Below are 21,820 nucleotides of genomic sequence, written 5' to 3'. Positions count from 1 at the left end.
CTATCTTGTGCTGTCTCTCTTCCAAAATGAAAGCCTTGTCTCTGACTGTATCTATCATTACTCCCAGATGAGTAATCCGTTGTGATGGTATGAGGCTGCTCTTTTTCCAATTGATCACGAAACCGTGGGCCTCCAAACAGTTCATTGTCATCTGAACTGCATTCTCCCCCTCCTCCAGAGTGGGTGTCTTTATGAGGACATCGTCCAGATAAGGAAACGGTGCAACCCCCTGTAGTCTGAGAAAGGCTATGAGTGTCACCAGAACCTTTGTGAACACCCTGGGAGAGGACTTGAGCCTGAAGGGTAGAGCCTTGTATTGGTAGTGTTCTCCGTTGTACGCGAAGCGCAGATACCTCCTGTGTGTCTCTCTGATGGGTATGTGAAGATATGCCTCTGAGAGATCTATGGAGGCTAGGAAATCTCCCTCTTGGATCATTCCCAAGATCGACCTCAAGGTTTCCATTTTGAATTTGCGTGATGTGATGAACTGGTTCAGCCAGCGTAGCTCCAAAATCGCTCTGGAATCCCCATTTTTCTTCGGTACAATGAAGAACACTGAGTAAACTCCCCTGTTCCAGTAAGGTGTCAGAACTGGTTCTATGGCTCTTATTGTCAGCAGGTGTTGAATAGCTTTCTTTATCTGAACGTTTCATCTCCATGGGATTTTTCTGTATATGTATTACGCGAGTTGGGGGTCTGTCTTGGAACTCCAGCGAATAGCCCCTGGATACAGTTTCCAAAACCCATTTGTCTGTGATTGTTCTCTGCCACTGGTTGGCAAATTCCTGAAGCCGACCCCCAATCTGCATTACCATAGGCTGATCGTAGTCATGCCTGATGAGTTTTCTTTTGCCCTTTGTTTTGTTGGCCGGGTTTACAGAAGGTAAATGGCCGGTTTTGTTCCTGGCTCTAGGTTGCCAGCGGCTCTTGTACGGTCTGGAGGTACTCTGTCTGATAGGACGCTTGGAGTCACAAAAGGAGTGTCTGTCCCTAACCTTCATATCCTTTCTTTTTGATAGTAAGACTTTTTTCTTCTCCATATCCTCAACCAGGTATCTGTCTAGGACATCCCCAAAGAGTTTGGCCCCAGTGAACGGGATTGCCGCCACCTTGCTCCGTGCTGGTGGGTCCACGTCCCAATTTCTCAACCAGGTGTTTCTTCTTGCTGCCACATTGAAGCCCATCACCCTTGAGGACATTTGGAAAGAGTCCAGTGTTGCATCCGCTGCAAAGGCCACAGCCAAGGCGATCTTCTTAACCTCGTTCTTAATTTCCTTAGGCACCTCTCTACCAGCAGCCGCCAGGTTTGATGCCCAAGTAAACGCAGCTCTGATGAACAGGGACCCTGTCGCGGAAGCCCTGAGAGATGCAGCTGAAGCTTCAAAGTTTCTCCGTAATGTTTGTTCTATTTTCAAATCTGATGGATCCTTGGGCATTCCTTATGTGTCCATTGGCAACACTGACGTGGTAGCTAGGCTCGTGACTGGATCATCGACCACCGGCAATCTAATTTTCCTCGTGGCCTCTGGAGCCAAGGAGTAAAGTTTATTAAATACAGATTGGTATATCTTAGGTTTAGCCGGGTTTTCCCATTCAGCTTTCAAAATATTGTGAAAATACGCTGGCAGAGGTACTCCAGCTTGAGTATTGCCTGTCCCGCCAAAATGGATTTCCCGCCTAGAGGGAAGGAGGGGGGGAGAGGGCGAGAGGGGGGGGAATAACATAAACCCCAGACACTTCCCTCTACAACTTGCCCCATTCCAGGTAGATTGCCCTCCTTTCCCTGTGTCCCAAAGGGATCACTTACCAGGCTTCAGTTGTTCAAACGCTCTCCTGCTGCCGCTGCCGTGTGCGTGCTTAGGAGCAAAAACTTCCTCGCGGCTGCGGCGCTCCCGCTAATGGCCACCTTCTGTGCCGCTGTAGTTTCACCCCCCAACGGTCCCAGAGCGTCCTGCAGCCAGTGTACCTCTTTGTGCAGCTTGCACAATTGCCACCGCTGCGTTTCGGAGTCGGCCTTTCTTCCTCCCCACTGTTCCCTGCTGCGCTACAGCTCCGGCAGCTTCATGCACTGTGTGCACCGTTTGCCACTGTGTGCACTGTTTGCCTCATCGTTTTGCGGAGCGTTGGCTTCCGCAGGTCTAGGTCGGTTGAGGGGGGGAGTTATTTGTGGGGTGGAGGGACAAGCCCTTCCTTTTCTCCTGGCCGATCCGACTCTGGTCTTTCTCTTCTTCTTTTTTTTGGGGGGGGGGATCTGTGCTCAGCCGAGCGCCAAGATTCAACTCCCTGCAGGAGCAGGGCCGGTAAAAACTGGTGCACCAGGGAAGAGCCCTCCCAGAGGGGATCGTCTGATTCGACCGACCCTGCTATGGAGGAGGAGCTACTTCCCATCAGTCTAGACTGACCCACTCCTAGACCACGGGAAAATCACACTCGAGACTTGCATTTCTTGTAACACTACTTTGAAAAGGTCAAGAAGTTATCATTTTGGAAATGCAAGTTTGTTTAAAGAAATGATAGTGGTCAAATTGCTATATTGTTGATCTAGGAAATAGTACTCTTTCAGGCATTTGAGCCTCCTTCCTTATCCTTAAAAATCAGAATGTGCATTTTCTGAAGTTGTTTACTCTGCTGTTTAGTGGTGAACTGAAGTAAATCTTAGGCTTATGATTTTTCATGAGACCTCAGCTTAGTTGAAGTGTTTTAAACAAACATCTTGTCTTCAACGACTTAGTAGACTGAACAATAGCTGATTTTCTTTACGGTTACAGTGAAAGACCTTTTCTAGTTCTTAGTGGTAGAAACTACTCAAGCTTGGTGGGGGGCTATATGCTTTAGGATTCTGATTATCTGACAGGAGCTGGCTGTTAGATTCCCTTAGTGGTTTGGATGGTCTGAAAAGGATTTTGGGAATAAAATCTGCCACAAGGCTTAAGCCAAATAGTCATGAACACTGCAGTTTTCATGTGAAAACAGTTTCAGCATTATTTGCTTTCTGTGCAACAGTAGAAATGGCTGTTCTTATCAAGTATAGTAACAGAAGCTTCAATTTAACAAACCTTTGCACATGACAAGAAGGTATTTGCTACTGTTTTCCTTGTGTAAAACCTGTGTTAAAACTTGGCTCTGGTGATTCACCCTGAGGAGGAGCACTTCAGCTGCAGCTGTTTTTTAAAATAATTTTACAAGTTTTACTTTTCCAAAATTATCTTGTTGGGAGTTATTAACAGGTTTTCCCATGAAGCTGGTTATTTTACCAATCCATCTATCTACCTTAAAGTCCATGCAGCTAGGCTTTAGAAAGCCCCTGTTGAATACATCCACGAGACTCACCCGCTTTTTCTTCTACACAAACTAACAAGGCAGTATTGTCAGAACTCATTTTATTTACATATACAAAGTGTTAGGGAAAGTACAATATAAAGAACACCAAAAAATTGAAAAACAAGTACTAAAAAACACATTCTAAGACACATATTGCTTCAAGCTTCATTCCCCCCTCTCCCCAAGTTTTCACTAAAGTGATTTCAGCGTTAACAAAATCTCAGTGAGGGAGCTTCCTTTCACTCCTGCTTCTTACCCCTTTTTCTGTGTAAGAATTGCACACAGGAGCAAAGTTCAACTTCCTTAGATGATTTTGCTGCTATGGATCCCAGCCTGTTATTTGGTCTTTCTAGGTTAAAGCCAAAAAAATATTTAGCTGTTTCTCATGCAGTCGTAGCAGCACAGCTCACCCCAGGGTCACAACCTGACATGTTTTGGGGGCAAATGTAAACATTAACTCCACTATCATACAAGCTAGTAGATATTTGCATGTTGCCAGCTGTATCCCAGCTCAAAACAACATTTTCCTTGTCTACACATGGAAGCACCAAGAAGCTATTTTTCAGTACCAATGAAGTCTGGAATAAAAATGCAGAAAACATGGCTCTGAACAGGCTGAAGTACCTGTTGCTTAAAGGAAGTGATTCTCAAACTATAGTGTGGTTCCTGTTCCCCAGGGGCACATAACATCTCAACATTCTCAGGAAATGAGAGGATTCTGTGGTGGGCTGAGCCTGAGACACTTCAAGCAATAGAGAACAGACACTGCAGCTAAGAAAAAAAAATGCACCAGCTAAGGAAAGAGTGAACATCATGTGGGAGCTTCTGGACTCCATTTACTGGCCAGTTTTAAGAGAGTCCAAGATGCTCACACATCCTTAAAGCATGCAGCAGCTGCATATTCCTCTAATAAAAAGCCTGCTGCAAGTTTCACTTGAACAAAGTGTTTGAGAACATCAACTCCAATAAAATGTCACTCAGTTATACACTGGGATGGATATGGATCACATCCATCAGCAGAAAGTGCCAACCACCACTAATTCTGGCTTTCCCCTCCCCCGGCCAAGTTTATTCCATGGGTTATATAGAGTTTAAGCCATGTTCCTTTCTTCCTCTTCCGTAAGCAGGATTCCTAGACAGAATAGGAAAAGCAGCGCAATTTTGCCCCTGGACCCTTTCTGCCTCAGATTCCCACCAACACAGCTATTATTCCACACAGGTCCTGAGGAGAAGAGAAGCCATGAACACCAGCAATAGTGGGATCCAACCCATTACTGGTTCAGAAACATGACAGTTTAAAAAGAGAAATCTGCCATTTTAACATTAATTATTTAATTGGTTATGAAGGTGTAAAAAAAACCCCATCCATAATTCTATATTCCACAACAGTGTTTCAGTTTTCACTCCCATCACAGACCAATTTGACAATTTATGTAACTGGAACAACAGATAAGAAATTGATACTGTTATTTAGTTCCAACTGTCAAAACAGTATTTGTGGCCTGGAGTGCTCCCTGCATGTGGCAATCAAAGGATGTTTGAAAAATGTTCCAGTAAGGATCCATACTTTAGAGTTGAGGAAGACAGAACAAGCACAAATGTATTGACAGAATTTCACTGTTGTTTAAAAAAAAGATAGATCTCAACAAAAAGTATGCCATTTGTTTCACTGACAGTGTCTTCATTTTACAATTCTATTAAGAACAAAATGTAAACTTATTAAAGACTTGAAATAGCCCAAAACTTAAGAACTTTACCACTCTAATTAGCAACCAGTTCCGAAAATATGCTTACGTTCAGATGAGTCAGGATGGCTGTTTATTCATTCCCTGCTAACTATGTTTATTCAGAATAAATTCACGATTATTTCAGTTACCATCACTCCCCAGTGTGCTTTGAATGGCATTCTTAAATCCCAAGGAAGATGAACTGCCTAAACCACATATTGTCACATTTAAAAAACAAAAAATATCCATGGCTGCAAGTTTTAGCAAACCACTACAGATTTGGAGAAGAGCATATGTGAGTGACTTACATTGCTGGGAGGTTCAAATGAATGTGGAGCAGACATCCCAACCCTCACACCAAATACAAAAACATACATTCTGTTACCTGAAATGCAAGTCAGTGGTCCATCCATGTATTACCATTTCTCTGAATGTACAAAACCACCCAGTATGTTCTCTAAAAAAAACATAGCAGAATTTTGGTCTAAGTTCCATCTATTCTATATTTATTTGCAAAGAACTTTAAGTCACAGCACGCATGCATCAGGAGGAAAGCACCATAACTCTGTTGAAAACCTTGTGACCGTTGTGTTTTGGTACGTTAATTCTGATGGGCCAGATGTTTAATGGAACTTTTAAGAAAAAAACAGTTTCCAATGCTGCCTTTCACTTAAGAAAAAGGCCTTTAAGGACATGAGCAAATAAAATTTATACACTTTTCTGAATTCCTTGTTGGAGCAAAAGTCAATGCAACAAACTGTTTAAAATCCCTATGCAATATCCAGTCAGTGCTTTAATTCTGTAGCTAAACTGGAAGTAGGGAAAGCTAGAAAGACAAAGGGCACAAAGGCATACCAAGACAAAGGATACCACCATTCCATGAAATGTTCCAGTAAGGCCCATGAAAACAGAGCAAAAACCAAAACCTATTGCAGGCAGAGAAGGGACAAGTTGTCAGCATTAGACAAAAAATACCTGATGTATCCTTAGGAAACAGGGAGAGTGACTCTCAACTCAAATTTCACAAAACAATTATTGAGATATATTTAGAGATCAATACCAATTGCACAGAAAAGTTATCCTCACAAATGTCACATTTCTGACATACAACATTCTTGGAAGCAAGTCTGCTATTGTGGCAATAAAGGTTCTTTTAAGTGTGTTCTATGTATTAAAACTTTTTTTTAATTTAAAGAAAACCACTAGTTTGAAGTCTAACACTAAAAAGTTGAGTAAAGATACAAACACTAAATATTAACCAAGTTTTATCACATCCTGTGATTGCCAATGGCTTCTTCCTCTGAACTAATACAAACCTATTTTAGGAAAAACAGGGATATGCTTTGAGAAATACAGCAAATTTGTCCGGTCAACTCAAGTCATGTATGTGCCATGGAATGCATACCAGCTTGATCAGACTAGTAGCAAAGTCCAATTCAGAATTTTAAAAACTGCTAAGTGTCAATATCCAGAAAACTATAGTATAAAACTATTAAGGAAGTACATTTTAGTCCATCCAGACAAAGCATTAAAAAGGCATCACATTCCAGTTCAGTGGCAACAAGCCCATATTATTGTTATTCACTAAACAGACCACCACAACTGGCTAATGATTGTCTATATCGGTCGTTTGGTACAGTGGGTTTATGAGAGAAAAGAAATGCAGCACATTACTAATCACAGTCACAGCACATTATCAATCTATTTCACTGACACTTCAAAATCAAAATGGCCACAAAACTAAAAACTGTCAATGTGAAATCACTATCAAGACTTGTGAGAAAGTATCAGAGTTCTCAAAATGGCTGCAGCATTTCAAATCTACAGTTCCCAACAGCTAGCTATGCAAGAACCTGAACAACTTGCGATCCACCAAACCAAGTGGATGACAACTTCCTGTATCTGAGACCCTTGGAAGATCCAGCTACAGGGCTGGAGGGCTACATTTGGCTTAGCAGATCACAAGGCCAGATGTGCACTGTTCCGTGGTGAACTAAATCATGTGAAAATGCAATGGCAAGGAATTTTTACAGCAACCTGATTTGTAGAGTCTAATGAGCACCCAATATAGAAAGTTTGCATTAGTTACAATTTAATTTGCATCCCACAGATTTTTTTACAAGTTTAAAGATGGCATTTTCCCTGGATCAGTGTTGAATGTTACTATCAATATAAGGGGACAGAGTATTAGTTAAGGAATTCTTCCAGGGAGTTTTTGGCTCTTTAAAATAACCGTGTTCATTGAAAAAACCCAGAGAAGACAGAAGTCAGCTGAAAGTCAATAGAAACCACCTCTTGCAACGCTTTCCTTTAAAAGAAGTTGTCAGGAAGTTGTATTAGGGGATACAGTTCCTATCAATATGAATCCAACTGTCCTGCTTACTGCAGAAAGTAACAGCCAAAATATAAATAACAAAACTGCTAGAAACCCCTTTTGTAAAAGCCTTGCCTCAGTCGTTTGGGGCTTTGCGTTAGTATCCTGAAAGCACTGAAAAACATTTTCTGAATTAAAAATAGAGGAGTCCCATCCAGTCTTGAATCACCGAGCTCGTGCTGAGTAACACCTCATGTATTCGGTCATCCAGGGATTGTCTGGACCAGAAGATTTTGTTCTCCAGGTTCTTTCTACTTCTGCTGAGTGAATGCGCCTCTGAGACAGCTTCCTTTTTTCCACTTGCCTTCTGTTCTTGGCTCGTAATGCAGACTCATGAATCTGCCAGAGATATTGAAGTGTTAGCTGGTTTTCTAAAACACCCAACTCACAAACTATTTGCTAAAAGGATCCACCTGTAGAATTCTATGTGGATTTGAGGAGCCTTATGTTGTTCCCCTTGACAACTCTCCCCCAGTAAGAGCCTGGTTATAGTGCAAAGAATTAAATCATTCTATTATAATTCTCTACAGCTGTTACCAGAAACAAGCAACATGTGCCAAGTATACTTTCACCTCCTTTTTGTATTTCTCCTGATGTCTTAATATTGCTAGATTGCCCCACCTCTTGCATTGTAATTCTGAACATCAAAAGGACTTGGAAAAGTGGAAGTTCAGCAATGGAAATACCCTTCCACCAGTTGCAATTTATACATAGTGGGTCAGATATTAAGAAAATTGCACTAATCAATATATTTCGCTGAATTTTAAAATGCTGACGTTCTTTGCGGGGAGGCGTGGGGGAGATTATGACAAACATCAAGGACATATATTTCTGTTAAAAAATTGTAAGAGGTCAAGTTAGTACTTTAAAGATTCAAGACTCGTGTCACCTGAGCTCCATTGGTATTTCCATTCTGAAAACCCTATACAAAATTGCTGCCTCCAAAACTTCATCTTCTTGAAACCAGGTGCTGCAATAGTTTTGTAGTTTACGGGCTTATAGTAGCGTAGTCAAGATTTTAAGCAATCGCAAAGAAACTGAATGGCTTTCATCTGCCAAGGATAATAATGCCAACAAGTATGCTCAGGATTTGCCCTATTCTATTTTAAACATTTCACTCCTTAAGTAGATTCAGGAGGACATATTCTTGGTTGGAATGGAGGAACTAGTTTCTCCCGATATAATCAACAAGGAATACATGGACTCACATTAATGTATATTTTCATATACAAAAATCTGGTTCCCTGTCAAGCAAGACAAATCCATCATGAAAAATCACTTTTAACCACTTCTCTCTTCATCTTTCTCCAACAGGAGCTGACTTTAACCCCAACTTGGGTTTCTCTGGTCACTACTCAGAATCTGAGAATGTGCTACAATATTCTTCATTTTAGAAACCAAACACACATATATAGCAGGAATAAGCTGATTGAAAAGGCAACTAGGCTCAAAAAGAGTGGCCAGATATGCCAATCATTTGCCAGCTTCAAAGAAATTTTCACACAGCCAGTGTACAGTCAGTGTTTTGCATGAACACACATGGCATGAAGTCAGGCCAAGACTCTACTTAAGCAGGCTCAGCTACACCGCTGGCACCAGGGTTTCTGGCACCTGCGGCTACCCCCACATGTGCATGCCCCCAGACTGCATGATGACATCACCATGTGATGACATCGTCACGCAGAAAAGCTGGCCCCATTGGCCAGCGGGTGCCTGGGACAGCACACGGAGGCTGCCTGCGCTCTGCACGCTGCCCCGGCCACCTGCCGTGCCTGGCCCACGGGTGCTGTGCCCAGCCAGGGGCATGTGGCAGCAGTGGCAGGCTGGCCAGCTGCAGCAGCTGTGGGCCAGGCATGCCAGCTCCGTTGCATGCACCTCCGCCCCCTGCACCCCCTGCACCCCCTCCAGCGCCCCAACGCCCACCTCAATGGTGGCACCAGTCCTGCTCAGCTAGCAATCTGAGGAGGCAAATCATAACATTCAGTATTTCAGCTCATGTTCCCATGGTAATTTGGAAGCATTCAAAAAGCTATGTCAAAATGTATATGTATACCCTTCCTTAAACATCTTGTAAGAGCACAAGGGAGGAGTAGTTACTTGGCTCCTGAACGAGCCCTATTACAGATGCCATTTCATTGACTTTTGTAGTCATTGATACTGGCAACATCTATTTGCCAATTCACTCTGAACACCAGTTGTCCAGACAAGCTTAATGTTACTGATTTCAATGGTCTAAGCCTGCCTAACTCCACTTTGGGTTAAGCAGTAGCCCAGTTGATTTCTAAAATTCTGCCTTATTTCTTCCATAACTCAGAAGTTTAACAACAAGCTTTGTCAAATCCAACATATCAAATCAGCAGCACTTTGTTAAAACTTACAGCTTTTCAAGGTCAGTATTTCAACCCTTTGGGCCATTGCTAAACATGAGCTCACTCTGTCTTGGGGCACTTGATGCTAACTGCCTGCTGTATTTATAAAGATTACTCTTTCCCTCAGATAAGGAATAGGTCATGTTTCTAGCAGAGTTCCTTCCACAGCAACACTGAAATGGCAGCCGGAAACAGAGAAAAAGAAACTTTGCATTAAATCAGTGTCAACAAATGCAGTTAAGCGTAATCTGTTAAAACAAAACTAGAGAAAGTTTAGCTTCAGAACTGTATCCTTAGTCAATATTACTCCATTATGGTCAACACAGAAGTGTAGTTATGTATTGATTGACATCATTCTGATTTCAAGGGCAGAATTTGTCATGATGTTCCATTCTATAACATACTGAGTTCCAGACAAATCAGGAATTCAGCTATGGTCCTATATATAAGTGCCTCAGTGGAGTAAGTGAATTCTTGCCAAACCAAGCTCCTTTCTAACATGGTTCCAGTTATGGAGAACGGAAAAAATGGCAGAGCACTGAAGAGCACAAATTCATAATGACCATGAAGGGTGTGCTGTGGCAGGCAATAAGGGAGAAAGACTCTAGTCTCGTGCAATTGACCGGGGGATAGGGGGTGACCAAACATGATATACAGATCAGAGAAACAGGAGGGCTAGCCGTACCACAGGTGCAAACTAAGCAATCTCTTGGGATAATGATGTTCCAGGGGAGCCTCTCTCAGCTCTGTAAAAATCTTGGAAGGCCCCTGCCTTCACATTTTGGAGATGCTCAGAGACAACTCAGCAGAATTGTGGTGTGCTCTCTCTCACAGGGAGCTGCTGATGTCACCAGAGCGGCTTCTGCAGCAACCAGAAACAGACTGGCCAGTACCAGAAGCAATGTTATCAATAGGCATACAGGAACTGAAAGGGGTTTCTCTATATAAAGCAGCAGCCAAGTGACAGTAAAACTGGGAAGCACCTGGACAACAGGGAAGGCTGCAGAGGCAAGGAGGTAGGTGCCTCTTCTTACCTCCACTGCCACAAAGGAAAGGAAACAAATCAGAGAGAGCAATGTGGTAAAAAGTATACATTGCACAAAAGAATTAATTACCCACGTTGTAACTTATGTCTGTAAATTTATTCCTACTGTTACACACGTATATAAGTCAGTTAATAAATATCATAGGAAAAAACCACGTGATGAATCAAGAAGTCAAAAGTTATAATTGTTCAGGCGTCTAATATCTTCTCCACATTAATAACAAAGTGCTGAGTGCTCAAAGTGCTATTTATCATTCTAATTGCACATATACATAAAGTGCAAATGCTCATTTAGCACCATACAAACACCAGTCCTTATAATGCCACTCAATCTCCAAGACGCCCAATGCTCCAAACATGTGGTAGTACAATTCCAATAGTACTTGTCAGTTGACCGTAGAGTTCACAGAATGAAAAGTCCTTGAATATTTGTTGTGTAATAAATCAATTCTTCTGTGATAATATTTCCTCTAACGGGTGGTCTAGATCCTTATCACGCCCGTTTCAGGAATCTCTTTTTCAAAGACTACAGTCAGTATAAATTCTTCAATCATCTCTTAGGTACCCACTGATACAATCCTTTCCTGTGTCGTTGACTTTTGACTTGTTGATTCATCACGTGGTTTTTTCCTATGATGTTTATTAACTGACTTATATACGTGTGTAAAGCTAGGAATAAATTTACAGACATAAGTTACAATGTGGGTAATTAATTCTTTTGTGCAATTTTTACAAAGGAAAGGAAAGCTGCAAATTCTTGGGGGGATTTGGGGACACAAGGACACCAAGCCAAATGTTTTCAGATTGGGAGCCATGTTGGTCTATAGTAGAACATCAAGATTTGGGTCCAGTAGCACCTTGAAGACCAAATAGATTTCCAGGGTATGAGCTTTTGAGAGTCCCACATGATGAATTGAGCTCTGACTCTTGAAAGTTCATATTCTGGAAACTTAGTTGGTCTTTAAGGTACTGCTGGACCAAAATCTTGCTCCAAAACAAATGCATAATGAAATGGAGCCAAAGCACCATTGGCATGATGATCCCAAAGCCTTTGGGAAACAGAATTTGGGGGCCTGGCAGATGAAATCCAAGGCTGTGCCTTCTGAGAGACCTTGCCATTAACGAGCATTTTGCCTGGGGGTGACATGCGGGGGACACAAATCTGGATTCTGTCTCCAGTGGCAGCCCAGGATGCACAGGCAGAGGGGGAGGAAGTTAAGAGGCAATAGACATGAAAGTGAGACAATAGTAGCCTGGTCAACTCCTCATCAGGTGATGAGCTGAACAGAACAATAATGGCATGTGGGGACATAAAGGGAGTCCTAGCTTTGGCTCATGTAGTTTTTACAGCCTAATGGAGGAATTGTGGGGACCAGAAATGGCTTGGGTGGTGATGGGGAACCCAGGGAGAGATTTTAGCCAATAAATTAATCAAAAGCACACAGCTGAAGTCGGCTTACTTCATTTGCTGAAGCAGATGCACAGACATTGTGAGTTCTCTGACTGCCTGTATCAGTCTGTTTTTCTCCCCAGCCATACAAAGCAAAAGGATGTTTTGTTCCCTTTGGTGCTTCTGCCCTTTGAGGACTTTTTGCTTGTCGTCTGTCCCCTCGACTGGCCAAGGCAGTGCAACTTGGAGACTGGCCAGTTTGACGACTTGTTGAATTGTTCTTTTCCTTCCCTGCAGATTTCTTTTCAGCTTCCTTGATTTCAGCCTTTTCTTCAGCTTTTTCCGGGTCTTCTTCCTCTGGAGAGAGTCAGAAACAGGTTTAGCTGTAGCCTGTGAAACACTGTAACTGGTGACAGCATTGCTCGGTTACTTATCTTAATTTATCCACACTACAACTGAGACTAACTCCTGCTTGGCTCAAGGTCCTCTACAGACTAAGGCACATGCTGGCCTGCTGCAACAGGGCATCTGATTCCATGTATTCCTTCTGTCAACCCTGAAAAAGGCAACATTCCTTTACCAAGACAACAGACAGGCTGTTGATACAGCAACAAAGAAGGGGCATCAGTGATCAGGAGAGATGCAGCTCAAGGTTCAATGCCGTCTCAATGCAAGAGGTCAGATCAAAAATAGGTGTGGGGTGTTACCTTTAAAGGACTGTTGCTCCTTTTCCCACCAATTGGCTGGCCCAGTTCAGGCTGTACTGCAAATCCTGCAGCTGGCATGCAATAATCTTTGTTAGTGCCTTTTTTGGGGACTGGGGGGGAGGGAGCGGAGAACAAAGTTTATGCAGTTTTTAAGATGCATGAAACCATAGCAACAACTTACATAAGCCGCAATGGATCCATGTGGGAATCACTAGTACAGCTAATAAGCTCTCAGCAAATCCTGAACCTGCTGTACAAACAGCACCTTTACTTATTTTTGAGGCAACAAACCATGTTAATACTACACTGGTCGTCTAATGAGAAGCAACACAGAAGGCCAAAAAAAAAATCAATGCTGCAAGAACTGAAACTTTATACAGGAAATGTCTTTGCTTCCAAGGTATCAATTTGACATCCATCAGAGGACGAGGGGCCATCTCAGCCACTGTCAGATTTCTGCCAACATTTTAATTCCAACTCCCCCCTCCCCGCCCAAAGAACCACAGTGTACTAATAACTCTAGGTTCCACCATTAAAGTCGAGATTCTGCAAATTTCCTTAGTGATACTTTAGCATCATTATTATTAAAAATGAACTAGTAGCATTTGAACTTTATCAAGTTATTCCATCATTCACCATTATATCTTGTGGCACTGTGTTCTGCCTGTTGCTTTCATTTGTTTTCATTATTTGCATGTGCTCACTATTTATGTGAAATGAGCTACATTCTGTGCCCTGAGTATTTCAATTTCCATTTTTAAGAACAGATTCCAGCCCTCGTGGGAGTTAGCAGTGCACCTGATTCAACCAATGATATAAGATCATTTACACACTACATTTTCAAGTATGTGTGTGCAGAACAAAGATTCCCATAGGGTATGCAGGACTGGATTTTTGTTTGTTTGTTATAGGGCCAAACTACAATAGTTGACTCCTTCGAATTTTTTGCATCCATGGGTGTAAATGCAACAAAATCAGAAGCTTTTCTGAAATATATTTAATACATAATACAGGGTAAGACTAGTGAGGAAGCCACTTCCAAGCAGGTGTTCCAAAGCTTATGACAGTTCAAGTGCTTGGAATGAAACCCCAAAGACTTTACTTGTGCCAACAGAACTAAAAGAAAATATGCGCTCATGGGATAAATGTAACCAGGGTAGTGGCTTCTGTCCGCAGCATAGAAATTTGTTACTTCCCACCTTCCTTTTTAAGGCTGCTAAATTCTAGGATGAACTGACATACTGGCAGCCCACTCTTATGCAAGATTAGTCACGCATAGCTCCATTTATTTAACTCAGCATGGAATCTGGCTGCATATTAATGCAGCCTGTTTTGTGGCCTACTGACAAATCCGAGGTTTCTAGGGTTGCCAGCTCCAAGTTGGGAAATTCCTGGAGATTTGGGGAGTGAAAACTGGAGAAAGCAGGGTTTGGGGAGGGAAAGGACCTCAGCATGGTATAATGCCATAGAGTCCCCCCCCCCTCCAAAGCAGCCATTTTCTCCAGGTGAACTGATCTCTGTGGCCTGGAGATCAGCTGTAATTCCGGGAGATCTCCACCTACCACCTGGAGGCTGGCAAACTCAGAGGCTTCTATCGAATTTCGTAATGAACAAAGATATTGTATAGACCTTGTTTTGTCAAGGGAAAGAAATTAATTCTGCAATTAGAGGATCATTTAACAACGAAAATGGATTCAGCTAATCAGGTTAAGGGAGGGCCCGTTCTTGAAGTGCATCAGCAAGCTGAAGAAACACAGAGCTGAAAAGGCGCGTTCCCTGGCCAGCGGGAGAATCCGCCGTGTCCCGGGAGAAGCCAGGCTTCCCGGACGAGGGCGGGCGGGAGAGTAGAGCAAGTGGAGGGAAGGGGTTTGAAGGGAGCCAGAGGCTCGTCGCTGAGCAGCGAGGCCTCGTGAGCGTCAGAGCAGCCTGCGCCTCCGAGGGAGGAGGGGATCGCCTCGAAACGAGAACCCGCCCGCTCCCCACATCCCTAAATGGAGGGGGGGGCGCTTTACTTCCAGCGGGGCGGGGGAGCGACTCCTCGCGTTTCAACGAAATAAGGGCAGAACCGCCTTCGCCTGTTCCCTGGCAGATGGTGCAAGCGATTCAACCTCCCGCACACGCGTCTACGGGGTCCCTGCGCCCTCCGGCTTCTTAGCAACGGATGATAGCGAAGCTCGGCCACGCAGCCCCACCCAGCTGTTCGATGCATTTAGAGCCGGGGGGGGGGGCGGTTCAAAGATCAACATCCAGCGGCAGCCGCGAAAGGCTGGATGCCGATGCCTCCCTCTCCGCCTGGCTCTACAGAGACTCAATCCTGCCCGCCGGATCTCCGCGCCGCCGCCCCCCAGCCGCATCGCCTCTGCGTTCCCGGAGCCAGCCAGCGACTCCCTCAAGGTCATGCCAAGAGAGCCAGCCACCAGCGAGGAGGTGCTGAAGGGCATACCGGATCCACGCAGCGGCCCTGCCGGACCGCCTCTGCAAGTCTCCTCGGCCCCATCGAGCACGCCAGGACCGGGCTCGCTGGGCACTTCCGCCGTTGCTTCCTCCTCCCGCAGTTGAGCGGCCGGCGGACTGGACGTGCCCGGAGGCGACGGGGAGCCGCCACTGCTGCTGTCCTGCTCCCAGTCGTCCCAAAACCAGGGCCGGTGCGCCTGTTCCAGGAGGCGCCGGCTCAGGCGGTAGCGTAGCAGCTCCTGGTAGCAGGGGCCGCACGCCTCCCACTTGGGCTCCTTATAGCACTTCATGTACTCGCTCTTCACGCACCGCGAGGGCACCATGGCGGGCCACTGACGCCTGCCTCGTGGGTCAACCGGGAACCGATCGCCTCCTGACACAGCCCCCAAACCTCGGACTCTTCGCCCCACCCTCCCGCTGGAACGTTTAAACACAAACAGCGACGTTCCGTGTCCGCCTCCGCCTCTTCCAGCCAATCAGCGGACGAGCAAGGGGTCCTGCTGTTACGTCAGAAGCGAGCGCTTTAAAACATCAAAGTATGCACCTTGCTGATAGTTTCGGTACAGCCGAACATGAGAGGAGGGAGACGAGTGCTCGGAGGGTCTGCGACTTCAGCCAATTTTTCATAGTCTTTTCCAAGGATTTTTGTGCCGCGATGTTTAAAAAAAAATAATGCGTGGGTGATTCTCCTTCTGCATTGCCTTTAATCATACACTTTTAGTCACCCACCAATGCAGCTGCTCAGTAAAGTACTTTATACACGTGACTGTAGTCGGTGCAATTCTGCACTCCTAAATACATTTCATTCTATCCTGTTAATGGAAAATAATTCTATCCCAGAATATCTTTGTAAAATTGTGTTTATTTACACTATGGCATTGCTTATGGAAATGTCCTTGAAATTGACTGTACTCACACTATGTAATCCGCTTTGAGTCTCAGTGAGAAAGGCAGACTATAAATAAATAATTGCTCAAAGACATTTACAGTAAAATAATTTAAACAAATAGACCAAAACAGTACATTTTAAAAATAAAGCAGCAATTTAAAATAACTGGCACAGTGCAGCCTTAACAGTCCTGAGGCCAACAACAAAATGGGAGGTGTGTTGGGGTAACACAAAAGGTATTGCTGAGCTGGAAAAAGTACAGAAAAGGGCAGCTATGATGATCAAGGGGTGCAAGGAAAAGCAGAGTCTGAGACTCCAGTTTAGAAAAAAGGCAGCTAAAGGAGAATGTGATAGTAGTTTATAAAATTATACATGAGACGGAGAAAGTGGCAAGAGGGAGCTTCTCTCTAGAACTCAGAGGCATCGCAGGAAGTTGATCTGCAATAGAGACAGGACAGACAGAAGGATACACTTCTTGTCTCAACAGGTAATTAAACTGTGGAAAGTGGAGCATGTCTGCAAAAGGCCTCTCTGGATAGGCAGGCCCATTAGACATACTGAGCCCAGGCCATTTAGGATCTTCAAGCTCAAGCCCTGATGCTCAGGCTTTCATCCTACCTGATGTACATTAAATCTGGGTCAAGGTGATAAAAAACAATTCTATTCTGTTTCACAAAGGTGAAAGTGGGTGGAAGAAAAGGCCACACTTCATCAGGTCAGGAAAGAAGCCGCTTTCTGTAGAGACTCCATGTTTGATATTGAAGCCGAATAATTAAGGCCAAGCTCCATATTACCAATATTAGAAATAGTTATATTTTATTTGATAGCAGAGTTACTTAGTCAGAAGCATTTTCCCCAACGTGCAGTAATTAATCCTCAGGCACTCAAATTGTAGAAAGATAGAACTTACAGTTTATTGTGATAGATTCCATTCATGGCAATATCTTGGAGTAAAAAGAAAGGGTCCTAGTCTGAAGAGTCACTTTCCCTATAAATACCACAGCCAGATAGTCCAGCAACAAGGTTGCAAGTGGGTATGTGGCTTTCATAGCAGGAGCTCTGAGAAATACATCTTTCCCCTTTGGAAGGCCATGAGGCAAGAAAAAAAAATCTCCCAAGAGACAGGAACAGAGGGGGAATCAGAAGGCATTCCCATCTTAGACAAAGAGAAGCACCTTACTATCAAGAGTGTTACACATACGCACAGAGAGACATGAAGTGCCCCCCCCCCCAATATCTAAGGCCTAGTCCATCAATCAAGATGCCAATGTACAAGAAAGCAGCGGGGTTCCCCTGTGAGCCTGAACACGCCTTGACAATGGCTTTGTTCGTTGGCTTCCTGAGGACTCATCAGGCCATGATTAATGGTGGAGATTTGCAGAACAGGCATCATCCTCTTACAATGCAGACTTCCCAAGAAACCTCACCAGAAGGGAAGCCTTAGCCAAGGTCATCACCCATCATCCTGGGTTTCTTTAAGACTGAACTGTCATTCAGTTAATTCAGCCATCCCACCTTCATTTGCAGAATACGCTATATGCAGTTCCAAAGTTATTTGCATAACTCCCCACTTTGGTTTGGGGAAATGGAGAAGTACACACACACTATGAATCTGGTCCCATAGGTTTTAAAAAGTACGTTCCCCACAGCTGCTATGAGTCTGCTGGGAAAGTAAGAAAAACATGTTGTGCTGTTTGCACAGAGAAACCTCTACCTGCTCCTTTCAACCCAGTTCCCCTCCCCCCACTTCTCTGGATATCCTATATAATCTTAACAACACTGAGGATGGTTTATGACATGGGACTAATCCAAGGGGTGGACAAATTTAGCATAACTGGGACAATATTCACTAGGGATAATCTGATTTGCTGATTGTTGCCTGTTCCTCAGATGCTTGTGTGATTCCTCAAGCCACGTAGTTACCTATAGCCCAATAATTCTCTAAATTTAGGATTTTATATTGCTCTTCTAGCCTGCCTACATTTTCCTGCTTGCAGGAAAAGCTGTGTGGTTGGGAAGGAGGCCTGCCTTGTTTGAGGGCTCTGCAAAGGACAGCGCCTGAACGTACATTCCTGTAGTTGCTTTGGACATGTCCAGTTGCACTTTCCAGAGTCCTTCACTCCCAGCTACTGCATGTTTGTTATGGACCAACCGGATACTTGAGCCCAAGGGGATCAGACGTGCACCAGAGGTTTACTGCAAGTTGCCTCCTGGTGAAGCCAACAGTGACAACTGGGCTGGGCCCAGGGGGAAAGGAAAGACTTTCGGGAGGACCAACAGGTGGTCTCTGAGGCTCCCAGCCCCCTTCATGCACCATTCCTGGTGCCAGGCTGTAGTTGCGCAATAGAGCATCTTTACACACACAAGAAGGCCCCTTATATCCAATAAAGAATAAAATTCAAGTTCTGTCTTCCTCATTTTCCATTATTCCAAGTCCATTTCTGAGATATTGCCCAAGCTTGCACCCTTTCATGTACAGGGCAAAGGTCTCACGAATCCAGAAAGGCATTTGTGAAGGAGAGGTTCTGTACACCTAGGTTTTCAGGTAACATCCCCTTTTCTGAGTTTTAATTATTGTCTGGCTGCCTGGATCTTCTTCCCTAGCCCTGACCTCTGTACTGGATTGTGAGAGTGGTAGCTATCCTTTCCACAGATTTCATGGCTTCTCAGACTAAGGCCTGCAACTGGAAGATATATGTCTTTGTCTACCCAGCTTTTCCTTTCTCATTCCCGCCTTCTATCTCTGCCATCTGAATGTGGTAACTTGTGTTTGTTGGAGATCAATAACAAGGACTATGTATCATACATGTGATGCCTCTCAGGCACAAAATAGAGTTGAGAAGAATTCCCAAACACTTCACATTATCTGGAAATGAGTCTCCCCATCTAGTACTGACAAACCAATCATTTCTAAAATGTCAGCCTTCTAACCAGCATCATTTCTGTCTTGCCTGGGTTCAGATTGTTTTCTCACAAGCACTGAACCATTGCCTCAAGCCGCTGGTTCAGAACAAAGTCCAGTTGGACAGAGGAGACTGAAACCAACAGAGTTCTGTTCCCTTCACCCCACTCTGTTTACTAAATGTCCCTGTCAAATAGAATGATCAACTGTGTCAAAGGCTGCAGATAGATCAAAAAGGATAAAAAGGCATGTGCTGCTGGGGTTGCCAGCCTCCAGGTAGTGGCTGGAGATCTCCCGGAATTACAACTGGTCTCCAGGCCACAGAGATCAGTTCACCTAGAGAAAATGGCTACTTTGGGGGGTGGACTCAATGGAATTATGCCATGCCAAGGTCCTTTCCCTCCCCAAACCCCACTTTCTCCAGGTTTCTCCAGGTTTCACCCCCCAGATCTCCAGGAATTTCCCAAGTTGGAGCTGGCAACCCTATGTGCTGCCCTTATTCGTATGTACATGTTGATTCATGGCCTGCAGCCAAAGAGAAATGGGTCAAGGGCAGAAAAGACATCCAGGTATGTCTGAAGTATCGCTGCCAGCAACCACTGAAACAATTCCCCCCCCAAAGGAAATTTGGAAACAGGAAGATAATTACACAGTTCTTCTTTTGCCAAAGAAGGTTTCTTAAGCAATGGACTAATTAGTGCCTCCTTCAAGGGTGCCAGGAAAATTCCTCCACCAGTGATGTGTTCGCATTCTTGGCAAAAGGCACCCTTACTTTCTCCTGGCATGACTTTGTCAGCCAAGAGGGGCAAGGGGCAAATTTGCAGGTGGTGGTCTTCAATCTGGCATCTGCATTGGACTGGATGAGAGGGGTTTTTTATCAGCAAAGGGTCTCAATTGATCATCTCAGGACATTACTGAATTATGTTTCTTGAGGAGAGCAGATCTAAATAGCAACATATCAAACACCACCTTCAGTCATTGTGCTGTGTGTGATTCTGCTATTGCAACCATGGCAGAGAAAAGCCTTCTTTGCCACCCCCAGCACAATACAACCAGGACCCCCCTGCACTGGAGGAAGAAGCAGTAAACTAAAATGTACAGAATCATATATTTCTATTTAAAGTGACTAGTGCAAACAGTGAATAAATATCAAGCATATACAATTTCATGCAAACATCCTAAAACTATGTATAATACCAGTCATTAAAATCTGCACATATCAACAATTCTTCCAATAATTCCTATGGTATCAGAATTCATCCAATATCAAAATTATCTCAAATACAGGTTTGAACTAATATACACACGTATATATACATGACCATTCTTCCATAACACAGAACAATGCTGACAAAATCCTTATGTCTCTTTCTTTTGCAGAACCATCGGAGTAAGGTCTTAGTGACAACCACTGTCATATGGAGTTCATCAGGAAAGTGCACCAAATTCTGAAAATATGATGGTGCTAATATCCTTTTTCTATGTTCTTTCCTTTACAGGTCAGATACTACATCCCAGGGATACAAGACCTCCAAAGAGCCCAACAGGGAAGCCAGCTCACTCATCCTGTTTCATATTTTACACTTTTTCAAGGGCACAAAGAATATCTACATTTCCCTGACCCCCAAAGGTCTACAATGCATGCCTCTCCTGCATCAAGAAATTAAATGTCAGCCATCATTCTTTGCCACCCCCAGCAGTGGTCCTGGAAGGGCTTTATGCTGTGCTGTGACTGATTTGGCACCAAGCACCATCCATATATAGCAGCCTGCAAGATGTGCTTCTCATATGGCAGGTGCCCTTCCAAGAAAGAGATGAGGGGTTGCTTTCCATGGGAAAAGCACATGCCAGAAGAGAAGTGACACTGTGTGTGTTGCTTTTGGTATGGCCAACACTATTTACTTCATTTGTGCCCCTCCTTTCTGAACTGGCTTACATTATTCTCCAGTCTTCCATTTTATCCTCACAATAACCCTGTGAGGTAGGTTACACTAAGAGTTGCCAACCAAGGTCTTTCGGGGATGATAGCATGATGTCACACGCTACCAGGATACATGAAATCACTTCCAGTTGTGTGACCAGCAATGTTGTAGCATCACTGTGACTGCACTCCCTCTCCATTTCCTCCATCTGCTCTACTGTGTGAAACTATGAGAAACAAACCTTCGGAGAATAAGAGAGGACCATGATTTGTGGGTGATGAAATATTTTATTTTGAAATATCACATAGTACATAAAGGCAACAGATATTACTGTTGTGCTTTTGTACATTAGGATATGCATGTTGTTGCTTGAAAAAGAAATTACAAGACAGGAAATAAGTTAGCAGCCTGTTGGGACAACAGAGAAGTTGATACTTTCACACCCTGATCCTGCGGGGCGTGGGCGGTAGTCCTTGTGAATATGTCCGAAGAGCTGTGTCCTGCCATCTAGTCGAAAGACCTAAAATAAATAAAGGGATATAGTGAGGAACTGAGACTAATTGAATTTACCTAGCAAGAATTCAGCTCTTATCCTCCTACATCACACTATCAGGAGCCCTTGGACCACTGTATCCATGACTTTACCAATGCAATTCTACAGCACAACAACTCATTCAATATTTATTATGTACTATTTATTGTAATATATATAGAAATATT

At 43.8% G+C, this 21,820-nt stretch overlaps 1 protein-coding gene across 1 annotated transcript; it reads right to left on the bottom strand.

The window, feature by feature from the left end:
• Positions 1–3,363: 3,363 nt before the first annotated feature.
• Positions 3,364–15,948, bottom strand: CCSAP (centriole, cilia and spindle associated protein). Its single transcript, XM_054993159.1, has 3 exons — positions 15,377–15,948; positions 12,297–12,583; positions 3,364–7,761 (listed from the first exon to the last, which is right to left on the bottom strand). Exons 1-3 carry the CDS (start codon positions 15,708–15,710, stop codon positions 7,588–7,590), a joined length of 795 nt encoding a protein of 264 aa, XP_054849134.1. The 5' UTR covers positions 15,711–15,948; the 3' UTR covers positions 3,364–7,587.
• Between the last annotated feature and the right edge of the window lie 5,872 nt (positions 15,949–21,820).

This window comes from Eublepharis macularius, chromosome 1 (assembly GCF_028583425.1).
Source record: "Eublepharis macularius isolate TG4126 chromosome 1, MPM_Emac_v1.0, whole genome shotgun sequence".
NCBI lineage: Eukaryota > Metazoa > Chordata > Lepidosauria > Squamata > Eublepharidae > Eublepharis > Eublepharis macularius.
The sequence above is the reverse complement of the archived record's forward strand: the minus strand, read 5'-3'. Positions and strand labels throughout refer to the sequence as shown.

Coding starts and splice junctions, on each gene's coding strand:
- CCSAP (XM_054993159.1), bottom strand. CDS start 15,710: ATGGTGCCCTCGCGGTGCGTGAAGAGCGAGTACATGAAGTGCTATAAG. Junction 12,584..15,376: donor AGGGCCGCTGCGTGGATCCG/GTATGCCCTTCA, acceptor GACTCTCTCCAG/AGGAAGAAGACCCGGAAAAA. Junction 7,762..12,296: donor CATCTGCTTCAGCAAATGAA/GTAAGCCGACTT, acceptor TATCTCTGGCAG/ATTCATGAGTCTGCATTACG.